At 41.7% G+C, this 20,432-nt stretch overlaps 4 protein-coding genes across 4 annotated transcripts; 3 read left to right on the top strand and 1 right to left on the bottom strand.

Moving 5' to 3' along the window:
* Nucleotides 1–881: 881 nt before the first annotated feature.
* Nucleotides 882–3,401, top strand: LOC310963782 (lipopolysaccharide-induced tumor necrosis factor-alpha factor homolog; the record flags this gene model as incomplete). The annotated part of the gene is made up of 4 exons (XM_083936705.1): nucleotides 882–942; nucleotides 1,033–1,161; nucleotides 3,027–3,201; nucleotides 3,284–3,401. The coding sequence occupies 4 exons, from the start codon at nucleotides 882–884 to the stop codon at nucleotides 3,399–3,401; spliced, it is 483 nt and encodes a 160-aa protein (XP_083792831.1).
* A 787-nt stretch (nucleotides 3,402–4,188) lies between these two features.
* LOC310963772 (uncharacterized protein) lies at nucleotides 4,189–5,186 on the top strand (the record flags this gene model as incomplete). The annotated part of the gene is made up of 1 exon (XM_083936695.1): nucleotides 4,189–5,186. The coding sequence occupies exon 1, from the start codon at nucleotides 4,236–4,238 to the stop codon at nucleotides 5,184–5,186; it is 951 nt and encodes a 316-aa protein (XP_083792821.1). The 5' UTR covers nucleotides 4,189–4,235.
* A 1,899-nt stretch (nucleotides 5,187–7,085) lies between these two features.
* Nucleotides 7,086–15,580, bottom strand: abcg2b (ATP-binding cassette, sub-family G (WHITE), member 2b; the record flags this gene model as incomplete). The annotated part of the gene is made up of 15 exons (XM_083926023.1): nucleotides 15,420–15,580; nucleotides 14,198–14,257; nucleotides 13,986–14,103; nucleotides 13,355–13,510; nucleotides 12,620–12,777; nucleotides 12,349–12,500; nucleotides 11,910–12,002; nucleotides 10,896–11,047; nucleotides 10,440–10,591; nucleotides 9,550–9,639; nucleotides 8,438–8,562; nucleotides 7,788–7,942; nucleotides 7,560–7,649; nucleotides 7,376–7,428; nucleotides 7,086–7,233 (listed from the first exon to the last, which is right to left on the bottom strand). Exons 1-15 carry the CDS (start codon nucleotides 15,569–15,571, stop codon nucleotides 7,086–7,088), a joined length of 1,854 nt encoding a protein of 617 aa, XP_083782149.1. The 5' UTR covers nucleotides 15,572–15,580.
* Nucleotides 15,581–16,920: 1,340 nt separating this feature from the next.
* hapstr1b (HUWE1 associated protein modifying stress responses b) lies at nucleotides 16,921–19,956 on the top strand. The gene is made up of 4 exons (XM_083926034.1): nucleotides 16,921–17,337; nucleotides 18,935–19,015; nucleotides 19,172–19,447; nucleotides 19,566–19,956. Exons 1-4 carry the CDS (start codon nucleotides 17,142–17,144, stop codon nucleotides 19,802–19,804), a joined length of 792 nt encoding a protein of 263 aa, XP_083782160.1. The 5' UTR covers nucleotides 16,921–17,141; the 3' UTR covers nucleotides 19,805–19,956.
* Nucleotides 19,957–20,432: the final 476 nt, after the last annotated feature.

Raw genomic sequence — 20,432 nt, 5'->3', positions numbered from 1 at the left:
AAAAATAATCTAAATTATATTTTATACAATCTTTCATCATCCACCACAAAACTCAGCTCATCATTTAATTGTAACTCTGTTTTTATAGATATTATTGCAGTGATCAAAGCCAACCCCTGTCTCATAACACTGAAAGTGATAAGGATATTTACGCACACCTGTCATTCTTTAGCATGTAAAAACATATATTTTAGATATTTAAAAAAATTCCCCCACTTCCTAGTACTTAAGATAGAACTTAACACATATATTAAATCCCTAGATTGAAATGACAAGGAAGAAAGCATCAGTTTAAAAAATATTATACTCAAATATAGGTTATCTCACGTGTACTTAGCCCCTTTTCTAAAGAAAAAAAACAGTGACACAATCCCTGTTTATACAAATATCTGTGGTATTTTAATGCAATGTTACAAAGAAACACTTAAATATGAATTTGTAATTTCCATTTTTTTTGTTTGCTTTTTTTTGTTTGTTTTGTTTGATGCTTAACCTTTTATGTAAATCTTACGTCTGTTTTACGTATCCACGGGCATGCATGTAATAAGAATGGATCCACTTGTTTAACTGTACTACATGCAATGTACTGAATTTTGAATTATTGAATAATGTAAATAAAACGGTAGAAAATTAAGCTGGGATGCCTTAAAACCTAAACAAGGTGGTTGTATAATAGTGCACCTTAAAGAAACAAAAATGAAATAAAAATGGATAAATGTCTTCCTGCTATTGCATTGTGGGTAACAGGTTGTTAAACCAATGAGAGGAGATTTCAATCAGCACCTCTTGCACCTGGTAGACTTCTACAGATGAACAGCTGCAAACCTCAAAACACACTCAGATTATCACTCTCTCTTTCTGTGGTACGTGCAAATTGTTAAATGGAGTCATTATCAAAACAGGACGAGGCCTTTCCTACACCTCCTTCATACTTCTTACCAGGTAAAATAACCTCTCAGTTGACTTGATTTACAGGGAAACTGGGAACTGAAATGATCATTTTTTACAGTTCGTGTGCACTTGTTTTTCCAGATGAAGGCCAAACAAGGCAAGATTTAAGGATCTACCACATTCACTCAGCTTTCAGCCCTCCACCGCCTCCTCAGTTCTCCTTCTCTCCTGAAGCTGGCTGCCCCACCCAAACTCACTCGACTCTACCAGGTGCTTGCTCACCAAACATCTGCCTCCATTTTGAATCTGTAGTCCCATTTTCTTACTTCACAATTTAGAGAACTTTATCCCCTTTATCCCCTCAGTTGAGTTGGGAAATGTTGATTGTAGAGTTGTAAGCTATCAAAAAGTGTGTAAATCATGAGTGTGAAGTAACTTAACCACACTGATTTAATTCCATTGGTGGATTTGATCTTTACTTGGAATTGGATGACAAAATAAATGATCAGATTATATCACCAAGAAACATCTTGAGCACAATTCACGGCACAATATACACATTTTTCTTTTGGGACCATGATATAGACCTACTATGATAGTCCAACCTCTTACACAGCGCTAGTTTGATGATGTTAAAGGGATCGTTCTGAGTTTTTAAAGTGTAGTTGTATGAGTTACTTATTCATAGTCCGTGTGTTATCTACAGTAGACGGCGGTCGACATGTCAGAGTTCAAAAAAGCCGACAGGAGGACAGGCACTAAAGCTGAGTAATGTACTACTGTGGATGGGGGCAGCAGCTAAACATATTGTAGCCACCTGAAAAAAATGTACATCAGTTTAATTGAATGCTATATAGAGAGGCGGATTAATGCACAGGCTGGCCGATAGGCTGCAGCTGAGGGGCCCCAGGTGTGGAGGGGCCCCCAGATTGGCCAGACTATTTTAGATGTTTTTAATTGACCTCACTGGGAACAAAAACTTGCCTCCTATTGGGGCCCTTAGAAACCTTAAAAACATGTAAGTCGATGATTGGATAGATATGGGACACATTTACATCATGTGGCCGGGGTCATAAGGTTTTGTTGTCAAATGAAATGTCACTCACTGTTACTACGCAGTATACAGTAGCGGCACAATGTCAGAAAGGAAATGTGACAGCAGAGCACGAAAAAGAAAAGCACAATGACTGAAAGAACAACGGGACCAAGTGCCACTAAAGAAACTTCCTAAATTCACAGGATATTTCAAGGTTGTGGACTTTTTTCTGATAAAGCATGATTAATAATGTGGGCGGACCAAACAAACAGTAGCCCTGTTTAATTTTACAGAGAGGGAACTGAGGCATTCTATGCTCTTGTCAAAGTCACCAGCCTCTATTGACAGAATTTGACATTGCAGAGCACAGGTGTTGCTGGTCTACCGCTACCACGATTGGTTAGTAAGTGTGTTAGCTTCTAAGGCCCCCTTTCCACATATTTTTAAAAAACAGAGACATCCCTGTGTTTGTGCCCTTCATTTACAAGCTAGCAGAGAATTTGCCTCTGAAAATGATCCTTTCTAAAAACTCCAGCCAAAGTGGAGATTTTGAAAAACCCAGTTGGATCATTGGCAAACGTGGGCTTGAGCTTCTCTATACACTGCCACTTCAGGTTTGGCATGTTCTTGACAGCATATATACACAGGTTAGTGTAAACGAAAACATTTCTGAAAAAGGACAGGTGTGCATGATATAATTTTTGAAAACGGAGATGCCAAAATGTCCGTTTATGAAAGTAGCCAGCCACGTGTAGACGTAGCCAGCCCTTTAAAGCACCACACTAACATCGCATGTTTGAATGGCTTCAGTTCTTGCCACGTAAAGTTAAACAGGGCCGTCTTACAACAAAGTAAAAAGGTAAAAATATTCTAAATGTAGCATCCATTTACACTGATATTGATTTTTTTTCCTTTTAGGTGGCTAAAGTATGTTTAGCTGCTGCCTCTGTTCACAGAGGTACATTGCTACCATCTATTCACACTGACTTGACACCTCATACAACCCCACTTCAAAAATCTGAATTATCCCTTTGAGGACTTGTAGTGTGACTTAAAGTTGAGAGAATTCCTTTTCATCTCCATCATATCTTCTCTCTAGTGTCTGATCCCCCTCAGTCTACTCCCAAGCTGAAGATCGTGAGCTTTGAAACGGAGCTGTGTCGCTCTCCGGCTCTGACAGCGTGCCCATCCTGTCAGACTCAAGTCACCACGCAAGTCACTTACAAAGTTGGGAGGCACGCGTGGCTCATGTGTCTTGTGTTTGTGTTATGTGGGTGAGGAGTGACTCTAAACTTATTACTCAGCATCAATCACACACATTCAAAAGACGCAGACTGATGTATTTCTGTCCCACAGGTTGGTGCTCGGTTGCTGCCTGATTCCATTTTTTGTGAAGCATTTCAAGGATGCCTATCACACTTGTCCTCGCTGTCGACGGGTCCTGCATGTACACAGGAGGACATGCTGTGAATGAACACACACAAGAGCAACTACAAGCAGGTTAATGTGACGGCTCATGTGTTTTCTCACCGTAACAGAACTTCCAAGTGCAGTAAAATGTATGCCTGTCTCAAAGTCAGTGAGGATAAGTTAAAATATATGTTTAAATGTTTAATGTATACAGAAAAAAAACATGTTGGTTCCTGTCGTGTAGCATTTAGAAATTTTTAGCTTTATTTTAATCATGTTTTGTAACAAAATGATCAAATAAATATTTTCTGTGGCAATCTGTTTTCACCTTTTCTGTCTTTTATAATAGTAGAGCACACAATGGAAGCAGATTGTGTATATTTTTGCAAAGAAATAATACTTAAAAATTAAATGAACTTTAACATTCACTTACTAGCTTTTTCTGTCTGTTGATAAAGACCGAGAGATGCAGTTGAATGCTGTGGAAAAAGCTATTAAATGCACCTTTTAGTGTTATTTAACTGTGTTTCAATAGATTTTACCATCACTACCGCAGTGCCCAGGACACAGATCCCTACCTTACTTTTAATCTAGCCATCAATACATCTTGTGTGGATTAAGCCTGCATGTGTTCTTGCGCTGTGTGTAGTAAGCGTGCCCTCACTGACATGACACCAGAGGATTAGAAGTGAGTTTATTTTAGATCTCTGAGCCTCAGAGTAATGAGCATTTGAGATGCAGCAAAACCCTTCATACCCCTTTGCCTGAAGTTGTGCACCACGCCTTTTGCCACACCCTCCTGACGCTCAGGTTTAAGACGCTGTCAGGGTGTCTGCTGGTCCAGGGTAGATGAGCACTGGTTGATCCCAGCAGCAACACACTGACTGCTGACCCCTGCATGGCCGAGGATGCATCAGAGTGTCTCTCCGTCAGTCAATCGGTTTCCTCCTTAGTATCATCTTCTTTTTTCTTCCAGTGCTTCAACTGCAAAACTGAACTCCTCTCCTATTTGATCCTGTGTGTTGCCAAAATGCCATTCATCCCACCCGTGTCGATTGCACGCTCTGTGTCAGGACTGACTGTGAAGGAGAGACTCGTCAACAGCACTTCATCTCCAACTACTTTGATGAAGGTCCAAAGAGAAGACAAAGGCAGCTCAGTGAAGGAGCGACTGGCTTCCAACCTCAAGCAGCTGGGGAAGAAGAGCCAACCCAGGAGTCATCTGCCAACCACTAAAGGAGTTTCAGGGGCAGAGCTGCATACAAAGAGGAGGGAGAGACCGCAGTCGTTCTCACAGACGGACAGCTTCCCGGCCTCCAGCTCGGGCGAGTCCCTGTCTAAGACACAGCAGCACAAACACGTGAGCCAGAGAGACCCAGAGGTGAAGATGAGGGTCAGGCATCAGGAGGAGGTCCGTTTCACTCTGACCCTCACACCTGAGGCTGTTCTGCTGCTGCAGCGGAGGAACAGCGAGAGACGTCAGCACTCGGCGTCCAGAAATGCTGGAAGCGGAGGAGTTGTTTCTGGAAGCGTGTCCGATTCCAGACGCAGGCGGGAAAACATCTCTAAAAGGCATCAACCAGCGACACACAGACACAGCACTCCAAGCAGCAGAGTTGCTGCGAAAAACAGTGATGCCGAACTGGGAGACATAAGCTCAATTGTGAAAATCTCACTCCTGAATGACCAACATAAGTATGATGATGTGGAGTATGAGGAGGAGGAGGACCATGGTGTGGATGAGCGTGTAGTGCTGAAATGTACAGAGTGGCTCCGTGGGTTGGAAAACACACCTGTGACAGTGGGACAAAGCCTGAGTAAGAGTACAAGCGGTGTGAGACGCTTCTAAAGGTGAAATGAGAGTTACAACCCTCCGTGTTTCTGTTTTATTGAGCCCAGTCCTGCTAAGATATTCATCCATTGTGACATTGTTGATGTTTTTTTGGAACTGACATGTTAATAAGATATTCTGTTCTTGCTGTTTTGTTTGATCCATTTTCTTCTACAAATCAGAGGGGAAGTAAACTATTTATTCTACAAACTAAAACACCTGATAAGTTCTATCCATATTTTGCCAATAGATCATACTTTTAAACTTGAGAGTCACGGCTTATAGAGTTATACAGAACATTTGAGTTATTCCATTTCAGTCTTAACGCACACAATACACTGGTGCAGGTTCAGCAGACAACTGAAATGTCGTAGAAGTGACTTTGTGGGACACCTATCGATTCTCGATTCTTTTTTGGTTATCTCTAAGTTTACTACTTTCTGAGTGTCCAATGTGCACAAGGAGGATTCTGTATAAACTGATTACACGTGTTGCACTGTGAAGACAACTTTTCGCTGACTGTGTTGAGGATAGGAAGGTGAGAGTGCAGGCTCAGACACCTGAAGCTGCCAGGTCTACACTCTTCTCTTCCCTGTTGTTTAACTTAAAGCTAAACTGTATCATTTTACATAAATAATATGATCACTGCTAACCTCTTCAACCACACTGACCCTTCAAACTGTGCAGCCAACACTATTGAAAACCTGAAACAGTACAAATATGTTGAATTTTCAGGAAAATGTTTGTCAAATGTTGCACAAGACTTAAAGACTATTTTAATGCAGCGGTGCAGCTATACCAATCATGGAGTCCTGGGTCTGAATATTTCACTTACTGTAAATCTATAGATTCAAGAGCTGGTTCAAGATGATACAGAATATATATGGATATGTGATATTGTCAAACAGAGGGGGATAAGATGATTTTCCAACCTTAAAGCTAGGGAAATTCAGGGTTCATTTTTGAATGCTTTTCTGTCCCGTGTGAATCTTTTTCTTTGTAAACAGCACGCATCTGATGAGTTTACATCCACACTTTATGTTGAAAAGTTATCAGTATATTTTTGTTAAACGTGCAACCATCCGTAGCAACAATAATCAATTATTACACTAAAAGTAAAATGACACTTCCTTCACTGTTTCTGTAAGATATTACAAATAAACATGGAATAGTTTTATGCGTTTCTTTTTTACCTGGAGACTGAGAAATGTGAATTTTTACAAAAAGATTTCCCATAAAATGTACGATCTATAAATATTTTCTTTACCGAGGCCAATGTTTCCTTATTCACTGTAAGTAGCTTTGTAAGGACTTAGATGTTGGCTTGGCGGCTGTTGAACATTCCCTCGTGTGCAGAGCAAGTGTGCTTAGAGCTAATCCACCTGGGAGTCAAGTGTTACAACACGTGTGTTTGTTAATGTGAAAGAGCGCGCGCGCGTGTGTGTGTGTGTGTGTGTGTGTGTGTGTGTGTGTGTGTGTGTGTGTGTGTGTGTGTGTGTGTGTGTGTGTGTGTGTGTGTGTGTGTGTGTGTGTGTGTGTGTGTGTGTGTGTGTGTGTGTGTGTGTGTGTGTGTGTGTGTGTGTGTGTGTGTGTGTGTGTGTGTGTGTGTGTGTGTGTGTGTGTGTGTGTATGTGTGTGTGTGTATGTGTGTGTATGTGTGTGTGTGTGTGTTTGTGTGTGTGTGTGTGAGAGAGAGAGAAAGACAGGTTCAATGTATGTTCAACGAATATTATAATTTTAAATAATTTAAATTGTCACAATAGATTTACATTACATTTGATCACATATAAAACAATAACTTCCCAGTATTTCTCTTATTTTTTCACCCCCAAATGACGGTATGTGAATCATTTGAGGCCTGTTAAATAAATAAGGTAAAGACAGTGCATGACTGATCGATACATAAACAGATGGGCATCATTTCCAGCGGTTGATTCGTCGCAGCTGTACGTAGGCCAGGAACATGCAGACCACTATGATTCCCAGCAGAGCCACCTCGTTCTGCCAGAAGCCCCACACAGAGTAGTCGATGTCCTGGCTTTTCAGGAACACCTCCCCTGGGATACTGCAGCACAGACAAGAGAGGCTCAGTGAGTGTGTGTCGGTGTGTGTGTGTGTGTGTGTGTGTGTGTGTGTGTGTGTGTGTGTGTGTGTGTGTGTGTGTGTGTATGTGTGTTTTAAGGAGTGGCTGTGTTTGAAGCACTCACATGGTGGTGTTGCTGTAGAAAAACTGTCCTGAAAACTCGATGATGAATGCAGCCTGAGAGAGACAAAGAGATTGGGCTGAACAACTTCCTCGCTACAGATAAAGGCGAGATTAAATTCAACCCCGACGATCTCATTCTCACAACCACACCCTTGCTCATGCTCTGCCTAGTTCCCATGTCTTACATTCAGTCCATATCTGAAGATACTGATCCACTTCAGCCAGGACAGCCAGCTCAGCATGGCATTGAGATTAACAAGATAACCCCCAAAGACCTTTAAACGGGAGGAGGAAGAAGGAAAGGAGGGAATAACACTTGTGAAAAATAATTCTAATATCTATCTTAAAGAGTACGCATTTTGATCTCAGTCGTGTAAAGTCTGTGTGTGTGTCTTCTGTCTCGGGAGTCTCACCATCATGAAGACGAAAGGCAGAGCAATGAGAATGTTAGCCATGGCGAATGAAGAAACGCTCGCAGAGACGAGGAAGGCCAGACTGACTCCTGACAGACTGACCAGAGACATGGTCATGGCGAAACACATGAAGTCCTCAAAGGCGGGCTTCAATCCTGAGAGAGTGGTGGATACATGTAAAGAGGAAGACAGGATGAGTAAGAGACATTTTAATCACATCCAGAGTACAGCTTTAAGCAGGTTCAGATGCAGCAGTGAGGTCAAATGAAAAGTTCCAGACAAAAAGAGATCAACAGCGGGCGCATAAATGAAGAAGACGTACAAAACTGCAATCAGGCAGCTCCCTGTCATCCAGATTTTATTGCTCAACACTTGAACTCCATTGGGACGAAGCCAAGCGTGTGCAGAAGGAATTATGGACTGTTTCCTTATTCATAACGAGCTGCTTTCACACGCTACGTCAACAAAAATGACAGAGGCACTTTGTGGACTTAGAGATCTCTGTAGTCATAAAGACAGCAGATCAGGTACAGTAGTCATCTTCAGGACATGAATAAAAAAGCACCTGTTGTTCTCTGCATCAGGGCGTCTCTTCATCTGCATGATACAGTACGGTGTGTATTCTTGCTGTATGTATGTGTGAGAATTACCCATCATGTAGTAGGCGATGGCTGAAAACACAAAGATGGGGATGATGCGGTTGGGGATGAGGTCAGCAAAGATCTTGGACAGGAAGTAGACAGAAGTACGATAATAGCCACTGGAGTTCTCGTGACTGCAACAAGTATTAACAAAGACTTTAGAAACATTAATATAAATACACATGTTTTGAAAGAGGTAAACACATGGGATTTTAAAGGATCTGTAGTATTCACAGACAATCCATGAAAAAAAAACCATGACACATCACTCTATATGCAAGTATGAGGTGTGTGATATGCAATATTATCAATTTGTTAACAAATGCCATGAAAAACAATGATTTTATTCTAACTAGAGCTGCTGAATTTTAAATTTAATTTTAATCATTAACTTGCACAATAAACAGATTAAGAGAAGCTTGAGTGAGTTGAAAGATAGTATCTGTAAAAAAACTGCACTTTAAAAATGTAGAAATAGTTTTTTCAGTGGTGCCTTTTGTGTTCAGTTCAATGATCAATAAAATTATATAGCAGAAAGGAAGAACTGAGTACACTCTAATATGTTTTATTCATCGCAACATACAACAACTAAATCACATATTTTCCTCATATCACGCCGCTCTAATTTTAACAAGTGTTGTGTGTCTGTGTGTGATAAAGGTCTGACACATCTCATTCCCATGTGCCACAGAGCTCTATTGTTTTCCATAAACTGTTTTTAAAAAACACATAAATTAGGCCCACTGTTGCACTGGGTGACATGTTAATTCATTACAATAAACACACATACACACACACACGCACACACATACACACACACACACACACATACACAGTCCTGCTGCAGAAAATACTCTCTGGAGCACCGAATGTGAATTGATCTGTATCTGAAAGTAATCCCAAACAAATTCACTTTCTACTCAAAAAACAAACGATTTGGCCTGATAATGATTTATATTTTCTGTAGGAATGAATGAGCTTGAATAACGCCATGTTTATCCTTTAAATAGCATTAAAAAGAGAAATGTGATCATCATTAATCTGTTTAGGCTTTGAACATCTTGGCACCGTCTGCATGCATCTGCACTTCAACACACAACAAACTTTTCCCCTTCACTCACATGAAGATGGCCCTTTCATTGATAAAGAGTTCGACAGCAGAGAGATTCCCAAACACCATGTTGATGATGAGGAAGAAGAACGCTCCACTCCTGTCGTCCAGAGAGAGAGAGAAAGTTAATTCAGTGAATAATTAAGCATCCAGGACCTTGGTTTTATCTCCTAACTTGTGCATATAACAACATCATAAGTTGTTTCCTCATCTTGACATCATGGCTTCTTAGCTCACTGATTTATTATATTTCAGACTGAATCATGCCCAAGCACTTATGTACTAGTTTTTGACATTTTTAACATTTTTACCTCGACAGCCAAAGCCATTAATTTCGCAGCCTTTTCTGAAATGGAGTTACCACGTCACCACATTTGCCTACGTAACATGCAATTATGTACAGTGAAAAATCTCAAAACAATTGAAACAATAGAAAAACATCTAATATCTCATCTCATCTCATCTTCATTGGCTTATCCGGGGTCAGGTCGCTGGGGCAGCAGCTTTAGCAGGGGACCCCAAACTTCCCTTTCCCGGGCCACATTAACCAGCTCTAACTGGGCGTTCTGAGGCGTTCCCAGGCCAGTGTGGAGATATAATCTCTCCACCTGGTCCTGGGTCCTCGTGCCTGTAACACCTCCCTAGGGAGGCGCCCAGGGGGCATCCTTACTAGATGCCCAAAACACCTCAATTGGCTCCTTTCAACGCAAAGGAGCAGCCTACTCAGCCTTCTCACCTATCTTCTATTTTCATTAGGTAGTTCTGTTGTAATTTGTCCTTGAGATGGGCCGAGGAAAGGGGGACACATGCAGTATGAAGAGTGAGCAGAGGTAAAAATAGAGCCGATACACTGATTTAAAAGTAGGCTGGCTGTTATGCTGCAGCTCGTGCGTTCTCTACCTGTTCTGTAAGGCCTCGGGCAGCGTCAGGGGCATCTGGTAATAAATGAGTCCCACCAGGACTGCAAAGAAGATGTTGAGAGCCAGCTGGGCATAAGAGGTCTGAGGGTTCCTCAGACTGTTCAGCACTGTCCTGCCACACACCACTTGCATCTGTCTTACACACACACACACACACACACACACACACACACACACACAGAAAATATTTTTATGGGCATGATGACAGTTATAAACAGGGTTCATTCAGCAGGCAGCCAAGCACACTGACTCAACAGCTGGCTGGCACAGTCATACACACATCATAAACTCACTTCAATTTCCGTTAATGGTAAAATGAATAACTGAGATTTTAATCCCCTCAAATGGATAGTTAATTCATGTTGGGGTTTTTTAATGCAAGGAGTATGTTTGATCCAAAGTTTGAATGCGTTTCTAAACGGTGGAGTTGGCTGACCTGATAGAGGAAAGACGTAGCATAGTCGGCTGCCTTGTCCTGATCTCTGACCCTTTCAGAAACACTCCGGTCCACATGGTCCAGCTCCTCAAGCACAGTCTTGCTCAGGTGGGACTGGCGGTACTTGGCTGCCAGTGTGTTTTTACAGTCTACTGAGTGAGGAGAGAGAGGCCAGTATACATCGGCATGTTGTAGATGATACAGGATAGTATATTAAACTTTTTTTTTTATAGCAGTCATTTACTCTTCTCAGGGTTTGGTGATTTGCAACATTATCTGGCATCTGGGCTAAAACCTAAATCTGGTTAAAGGAGTTGTTGACATTTTGAGAAATCTTTTAAAAGCTGTAACTATTTCTTGGAGAACTATTATTACACTTAAAATATTTTTTGTACGTCTGAAACTCTACTATAAAAAACAATAGTAGCTACATTAATAGCCTATGCCCCGTGAAATATTGCATTATGTAACACTGGACACTAGGCTGGCATAAGTATCCCACATGCTATGCGGTAGTAATGACAAGATTCATAACAGAGCACACAGCGACCCAGGCAACTAAGTTATAAAGGTACTGTATATCTTAGGTTAATTTCAATAACACTTCAATCTACATATATATATATACGTGTGTGTGTGTGTGTGTGTGTGTGTGTGTGTGTGACTGTTGGATTAGTTGCTTACCTTTTCTATTAATTTAAGCATTATCTTAAGCATTATCTGTCGATGTCAGTAGGTAGAGTTGGCATGGGTTACCATGGTTACCTGTCCACAACCACATCTAACTTCATACTTACTGGACATACATGAGATCTTGTCCTCGTCAGAGAAAAACTAAACAGACTATTTTTTTAGTCATCTTGTATGTCACTGTCTATATTTCAAACTTTAACATTACAACCCATTAAAGCCCAATTCAACGAGAAATGTCGATGTATTCTTGCGCGCAAATCACCACCTAGACGCTCTGTTGGTGCTATATACCTAAACTGAGTGTGTTTTGTGTATGAGTACCTGCAGTAAGTGATTGTAATGTTGATTTTGCCTCTCCATTTGTGATGTCCATGAAGAAATCAGCAGGGTTGTCGAAAGACTCAATTTGGTAGCCTGTACAAAAACACACACACACACACACACACACATACTGTACATGCAAATACATCATATCCACAACACAAGCAACACTGTGACAAGTACCTCTATAAATGCAAACAATGGTCTGACAGGGTATTAGAGAGTTTTAATATAACAGCCGTTCACCATCTACACATTAGGTTTATATTTCATTTCATATCAAAGAATATTGTGAAAACAGTAGCTACGTTTAGGTAGCTGATTGTCACGCATATGACAATATATTATCTTTACCTTTTCTATACATCACATTATATTACAACACAATCGTTTTCAATGTCCTAAACCTTTCATAGTAAACACACAAACACGTACATACCAAGGTTTGTGAAGTATTCCAGTGCATGGCCTGCTGCTCCTGCGTACACCACCTCCCCTTTATGCATCAGAGTCAGATGGTCAAACTGTCTGAAGATGGAGTAGCGTGGCTGATGGATGGAGAAAATAACAGTCTTCCCTTTTCTGGACAGCCTGGACACACATAAGGAAATGTGTATCAGTAACTACAGCATTGCATGCTTTAGTTGTCATCCATATGTTATGTATATATGTAGTTTATTCTGCCCAGTGTGAGATTAACAGTGTTGTACCGCTGCAGGAGATTGATGATACAGTTTGCAGTGTTCGAATCCAGTCCGGTGGTCGGTTCATCCAGAAACAGCAGAGAGGGAGAGGTGATGAGCTCCATACCAATGCTGCACCTCTTCCTCTCACCTCCAGATACACCACGCAGAAACTCTGTCCCTATCTGCACACAACACACACACACACACACACACACACACACACACACACACACACACACACACACACACACACACACACACACACACACACACACACACACACACACACACACACACACACACACACACACACACACACACACACACACACAGTTACACTCACTGGCTGAGAGGCACTTTTACAAGCAGTCCACTCAGTTAATGCTTCCTTTACCCCGCATGAGTTATACCCTTGTAAAGACCAGTGTAGTGACTCTGAATGACACACACACGCACACACACACACACACACACACACACACACACACACACACACACACATATATGGGTGCTACAGCTGAAATAAAGTACATCACAGAAACGTTCAGTTTAAAGAAAGAACACTAAGGAATAAAAAACATTTTTCTTTTATAAAATAATTTGAGGTGAACTGCTTTCTATATTTGTTAAAGTAGATTTATAAAGTAAGTAAGCAAAGTAACAGTCTTTAAGACTGAATAAGACCTCAGAGTACAGTTTCCAACACAGCTGTTGAGTGAGAGACTTGCAGCTATTAAGCTTGTGTGTGTAGCACTGTACCTTAGTGCCTGCACAGTCTGATAGACCCAGGTCTTGTATGATGTCATCTACTCTTTTGTTTTTATCTGCAGAGGAGTGATCCCGAGGGTTGAGACGCAGGTTGGCACTGAACAGAAGGTTCTCCCTCACAGACAGAGTGCCCATCAAGATATCATCCTGGAAGAACATCAGTGATGAAGACACAAAGAAGAAGAAGAAGAAGAAGAAGAATTACTTTATTAATCCCACACGGGGAAATTGGATTTTTTCACTCTTATTATTATACGTGTTACACACACAGACCCGAAATACACACATGCACAAACAGGGCCTATACATGCAATTAACGGAGAGATGTTAGAGCGAGGGGGCTGCCAGTGACCAGCGCCCCGAGCAGTTGGGGGTTCGGTGCCTTGCTCAACAGCACCTCGGAAGTGCCCAGGAGATGAACTGGCACCTCTCCAGCCACCAGTCCACGCTCCATACATGGTCCACACGGGGACTTGAACCAGCGACCCTACGGTTCCCAGCCAAGTCACCTATGGACTGAGCTACTTCCGCCCCACGGAGAGATGTTAGAGCATCTCTCCGTGGGTACTCAGCAATGTATAATAATGTCAAGATATGTGCGTGTAGGTTTGTATTTGTGTACCTGGACCACATAGGCAGAGCTGAGCCTGAGGTCTGATGTGACGACTTTCCCATCCACCAACACTTTTCCTTGCTTCAGTCCAGCTGGGTTTTTTCTTCCTGCGATTACATCAAGGAGTCTGAGAAAGAGAGAAATAACTGATATTCATGAGGTTGTTCATGTGTTTTGAGACAGTGCGTGGGTGTTTGCATGTACATGAACATGTTTCTTACGATGTTTTACCGCTTCCTGTGGCGCCCATGATGGCATTCATCCCGGGTCTCATGATGCCACTAAAACAACCAATCATAAAATTAAGTCATTTTATTTTCAGAGAACACTTAAAAATCTATAATAAATTCTGTGCAATTACCTTGATACTGTATACTGCAGCTTTTAAAAGATCAACCTTTAAAATGCAAACTCTTGTTTATGCTTTAAAAAAATGTTATTGACAAGTCAGGACATCAGAGGTTACATGTAAGATAAGATAAGATAAGATAAGACAAAGGGTAATTACAGCAACACAAAGAAGAATTAAGTACAGATAGAGAACATACTAGTGTAAGAGTATAACTAAAAAAATGAATTAAAGTGAAATAGTATGTTTTAAAGCAGAGTAGTAGAGTAGTAGTGTTAGTGTTGTTTGTATTAATTTAGCAAAATATAATATGCAGAATAGTATAGAATGACAAATAAGATATATTATTAAATCTTAATAATACATTTTATTTAGACCGATTTTCAAAGCCACCAAAGACACTTGACATACAGTAAGTTAAGGTGCAATAGTTTAGTTTATAGTTATGTACAACTGTGTGACACCTAATTGTATTTTGTTCATGAAACCACAGTGGAATTACTGTTTTCCCTCTTTCTCGCTCTTTATTATTTCCACTTCAGTGTGACCATATGGTAATCTGGGAACAGATTATCTTTCACTAGTCATTAGATCCAGGCCAACACATCCATCACTGTGCATGAGTGGAGGTCAATGTTATTCATAAAAATACCTTCATTGTTCTAGTTCCACAATAACTGTACAACAGGAAGTACAGAAGCTCTGAAACAGAAATCTCTAACGTCATAAATGTGGTGGCTTTTGAATGTCGTTTGTGCTTTAATTACTTGATTTAATTCATTAATACCAGGATATGTTTGACTTTGTTACTGGGTTTTCTATTTCCGTCTCAGCTAACCTCAATAAAACAATACACAAATAAAAATAAACATGTTCTTAGAAAATGTATAAACTGATATATGGGTTTGATTAAATGAGCCTTAAATGAGCCAGAGCAATTCTTCTCTCGTAATTCACTTATTGTTGGATATACAGCAACAGTAGTGCATATTGTATTTGTATTTAAAGCACCTGTAGTGTTACATAATACAGGTAGCCCTGGCACGTTAACGTTCAGTCATCAGAGTGATAATGCAGTGAGTTACACGCCCTACCTTACATCGTTGAGGATGTATTTTTCAGGACCTTTCTTGCAGCAGAACCTCGTCTCCTGAACAATGTAGTGCAAGTTGCTGAATGTGACAGTTGGCCCTCTTTCCTGAAAATACTCATCAACACTGCAAACAATCTGCTCCCCCTTAGACATCTTCAAAAATGGCAGTGTTACCAGCACAGAAACAGAAAGTCAGAAAGTAGGGTTTAAAGAGAGAGACAGCACAGACAGGGCCTGTGCAGTTAGGCAGAGAGAGAGAGAGAGATAGAGAGAGTGATACAACATGAGATCGGTTAGTTTCTGTAATAAACTCATCTGATCTTTGGACTCCCTCAATCCTTAGTCCGACTTGTGGCTGTTCCCAAAAAGATAGTATGGCAATGAACTTTCACAGCAGTAACTGCACCCAAGGAGCACCACAAGCAATATGATAATGGTTGATGATAACGTTAAGATGACATAAGATAACATAAGATGACAATGTTTATGTGTATAGTGTAATGTGCAAGTGTTGTCCTTCCATCCATTGTCAATATCTGTATTCAGAGTCATGGGGGCACACGGGGGCGATAAGGCCTGGCTCACGTGTTGAGGGCTGAGGTCAAGGCCTTCTGCAAACCAGTAAAGTTCTTCCACACCAAACTGGGAAAAACATTGTGTTTATGGTCCTGGTTTTGTCACATTGAAGGCAGGAAAGGGCCTTGAGTTGAGTGTCTTGTATCATTAACAACACTGTTAGCATTGAAAGAAAAAAAGATGCAATATTAACACTTACCTTACAAATTAAAGCAATATATTACTCTCTGCTCATGGGTTTGGCTTGTACAGCCGGTCTGCTATGACCAGTAGTTTACGGTGGCTAACTTAAGGTAACTTAACATTATGGACTTTCCTAAATGAATTTACTAACTACATAACTCTTCACCGAGTGAGATATCGCAGTTGCTCTGTACTGTGCAGCTCTTCCACTATGAAAACAGATTTATTCTTCCATGATTTACTATAGTACATTTTTCTCTGGACTTTTGTATTGTATTTATCTTACTGCACCAAAACACCAAAACAAAAGTATTGTATGTGCAAACCTCTTTGGTATGAAACACAGTGGCAAGTTCTATAGTCTTTAACTGGAACTAAGGGTTGCCTTGACGATGAAAAGCCGCCTCAAAAGGCACAAAAAGTGTGCAAGTGTAGACAGACAGGTTCGTCCTTTTACTTTTGACCACTTCTTTGTCATGGCTCACATTTCCATGGCCAGGCTGCCCCCTGCTGTACAGAATGCTGCATGGCAGAGCCAGGGAGAAAATGTCCTGGGGTGGGATCAACTTTGTTTTTCTCTGACCTTTTTCTCTTTTTTTGACCTCGTCCAATCAGGCTTCGTGTTCAGCACCAAGACCCGCCTCTAAAAATCCCTGCAGCCAATCGCCTTTCAGCATTGCGAGAAAACGGGGCGTGGTCAGCAGAAAGAAATTCTTAGGTGTTGTCATCGTGTTCCTTCTTAGTTTGGTGTGTTTTACACTAGGGCGTGCAGGCGGAATTTAAAAACGTTCACAATGCGACTTTAACGGCAACTGTTTTGTCGTCTCTATTGATTGTTAGGGTAGTGAAACGTATTCCTCTCATAGAACACAGAAGAAAGGCAGTTGAGTATCTCCGGAAACTTATACTATCCTATATTTTCACACGACGGCTAGCTTTTTATAAGCTAACTAGCTAGCTAGCTATGGAGGAGAAGAAGGAGGAGGGAGAAGCAGAGATCCAAGAGCACGGCCCCGAACACTGGTTCTCTAAATGGGAACGGCAGTGCTTAGCAGAGGCCGAGCGGGACGAGCCGAACGAGGAGGAGACGGAACAAAGCCAACAGAAACTGTGGCACCTCTTTCAGAACTCGGCCACCGCAGTAGCGCAGCTCTACAAAGGTCTGTACCAAAAAGATACCGAAGTTCAAGTGTCAGAGCCGAAGCTAACGGGAGCTAATTTTGCTAGCGGAGAGGGAGACACAAAGGGCACTGGCGAGGCGAACATAGGAAACCGTTAGCGGTTTCCATGGTTGCGTTTGCTGACACCGACATGTGTATTCATTTGAAGAGTGTCGCGGATCCTGCGGTTCTCTTTTTCGATGCACCCGTTGCTTGGCGATGGAAGCTAATGTTAGCTGCTAACAGCCGGTCACCGTGTCAAAGACAGCGGGGGACAACGGCGCTGACTCGCAGTGGCCCTTAGCTGTTTGTCAGAGGTCTTCCAGGGCTAAACATGAACGTATACTCGAGCAAAAGTGATCTCTCAAAACACCGGTGTGTGTTTTCACTGGTTTAATCACATTTATCCACCTTGTTAGGGCACAACATGGCTCACGCTAAAATATTTTTGTTCACCCTAGCTCGTCAAAATGGCGATACCCAGGGAGGAGTTTTGCCGACTGAAAACAACTGTTTGTTGATGGTCTTAACGCGGCGATAGCTAATTGTTGGCGCAGTGTTGTTGTGGATTTTTGATAAGTAACGGAACATACGTTTTTAATCCAACACACCAGAGCTGGAGTTGGCTTTTTGCTGATGACTGCACTATTTGGTCATATCCAGAACAAAATGGCGTTAGGATTTAAGTAAACATTTTCTTGTTTAAGTTTAATTCTGCCCTGCTGAGTGATTTGAACATAACAATGAAATGATGCTGCTTGACAATAACTTGGGTTAGCTTCAGCTATTAGCACACACTAAAACGGAACATTAACGTGTGCCTTTATTTTAAACATCTATTTAAAATGGTGACACCGTGGTTGGACCTTTAACTTATTGGTAAAATGAATATCCAAGGTGGCTTTGTTCACCATTTGCCAGGCAGGCTTTTGACAACTTGTAAATCGCAGTCATTATCCCCCACTTCCTGCACAAAAATCCTGCAAACTGATTCTGCGTCTAAGCTCCCCAAGTGTATGTTCAGACTGTAACACAAAGCTGTGTCTTCATCAAATGTAACACCAGTGTCATTTGTAGAGGAAACCGTATGGATAGCTTCTGCAGATTAGATGCACAGATTTTCAGTAAAGCTTCAAATCCTTAAAGGATGAAGTAGAGATCTACATAGGCCTGGGCTCTTGTTTGTTATTGTGGTAAACCCAATCCTTTGCTGCAATTACCAGCTCTTTGTACACACTGTTTTTTCTTAACACATCTGTTGCTCTGTATTAATACTCTTCATGAGGCCAATGTCATTCTTTTTTACAGGTATAGGTAGGCATAATGAGACCTTGGATGGGTTAAGGCAGCCAGTAGATTGGATCCACTTTTGAATATGCTTGCCTTCAAACAAACCATCCCCAATTAGCTTCCTCCTTTGGTATACACAAGTGCAATTGTATTTTTAACAGCCCATTTTTGACTGTTTAGGCCTGAACAATTCTAAAGAAGATATTTGCAGTTGAGAAGCAGAGCATGGAGTTTGTGTAGCAACAGTCACAACAATGTCATTGAAAACTTTTATGACACTGACCAACGTTTTGAATTTAATTTACAGATAGAGTATGTCAGCAGCAAGGCCTCTCTCTCTGGGTGCCCTTCCAGAATGCAGCCACAGCTGTCACCAACTTGTATAAAGGCAAGTAACTTTGACTGTAACATCCATCCTGTAGTTCACTGTCTTAGATGCAATTTATAGGTGTCCAGGAACTACTGTATGCAAATGAGATGTGTAGATGAACTTTGTTTGTGGTGTCCAGATTTACTAAAAACATTGCTCCTTGTGCGTCATCAGAGAGTACAGAGGCCCGCCAACGGAGCTATGACCTGGGCATCCACTTAGGCCACCAGCGCAGGAATAAGGATGTGATCGCATGGGTTAAGAAACGCAGAAGAACTATCAGGCGCGAGGACCTCATCAGCTTCCTGTGTGGCAAAGTTCCACCTCCACGGACAACTCGCGCCCCGCCAAGAGTTGCCATGGTGTCTGCAAGCCGACCATCGCCCCCAGAGACGGGCAGCTCTGTGGAGACTGACCTGCAGCCTTTCAGAGAGGCCATAGCGCTGCATGGTAGGTCAAAATGTCACGTTAAGCAGGAAACTGTTGCATTGTAAGAACGAGATGCTAGAGTTCATATGGTTTTGATGTGGCTTCATATTTTCATTTTCTCCTCCCCTTTTCATTCCAGGCCTTAGCGGTGCCATGGCAAGCATTTCTGTGCGTTCAGGTCCTCCTGGGTCCCCAACTCACCCTGCCCCATCTCTCAGTCGTCGTAGGAATGGTCTTCATGACGTGGACCTCAACACCTTCATTGCTGAGGAGATGGCGCTCCATTTGGATTCTACAGCCAATCGTAAACGAGGCCCTGCCCCCTGTAGTGACGTCATCACAGACTCACCTACTCATAAACGGAACAGGATGCTCTGAACTTTTCCTAAACCACTAATCCCTCCTCTGTCCTCTCCTTGGTGGCCGACTGGACAGCTGATGAGGACTGATGCCTTGGCCAACCATTGAAATCTTCCTTTTCATCTTAGTTGCAATGCTACAAATAAAGAGACTTAACTATTACCAATCCACACATTTATTCCTTCTCTTTATTTTTCTTTCACCCCCTCTTTTGTCTCACATATCCTCTCCATAGTAGAGCTTTTTTCCAGAAAACTTTCTTTCCTGTGTGTTCGGTCGACCCCAGTAGATATGATAGAGAGACGAGCACACATCACACTTGAAATCCTTAAATTTCAGAATGTTGCGTTTAGACATTGTGTATTTGGCCGGGCTTCTTTGTTTTTCCCAAATCCGATAATCAGATGGACCGGGCTGTTGCCTACTGTTCTCTTCCCCTCATTCCTCAAGCATACTTCCTCGTCTTGTGTGGAGTGCTGGCCAAACCAGACTGGACTGAAACCTGAGCTCCTTGGGAGGCTGAACCACCTCCTCGCTGTGTGGCTCAACTCAAAATGCTTGTCAGCGTGTGTATCTCATTCTGCTGCTGCTCTGTGTGTTTGCGTATCTGACAGCAGAACTGCCACTTACTGTGTTGTACTTGTCT

This window comes from Echiichthys vipera (assembly GCF_963691815.1).
Source record: "Echiichthys vipera genome assembly, chromosome: 2".
NCBI classification, from domain to species: domain Eukaryota; kingdom Metazoa; phylum Chordata; class Actinopteri; order Perciformes; family Trachinidae; genus Echiichthys; species Echiichthys vipera.
Note: the sequence above shows the minus strand (reverse complement) of the source record. Positions and strands in the feature narration are given on the sequence as shown.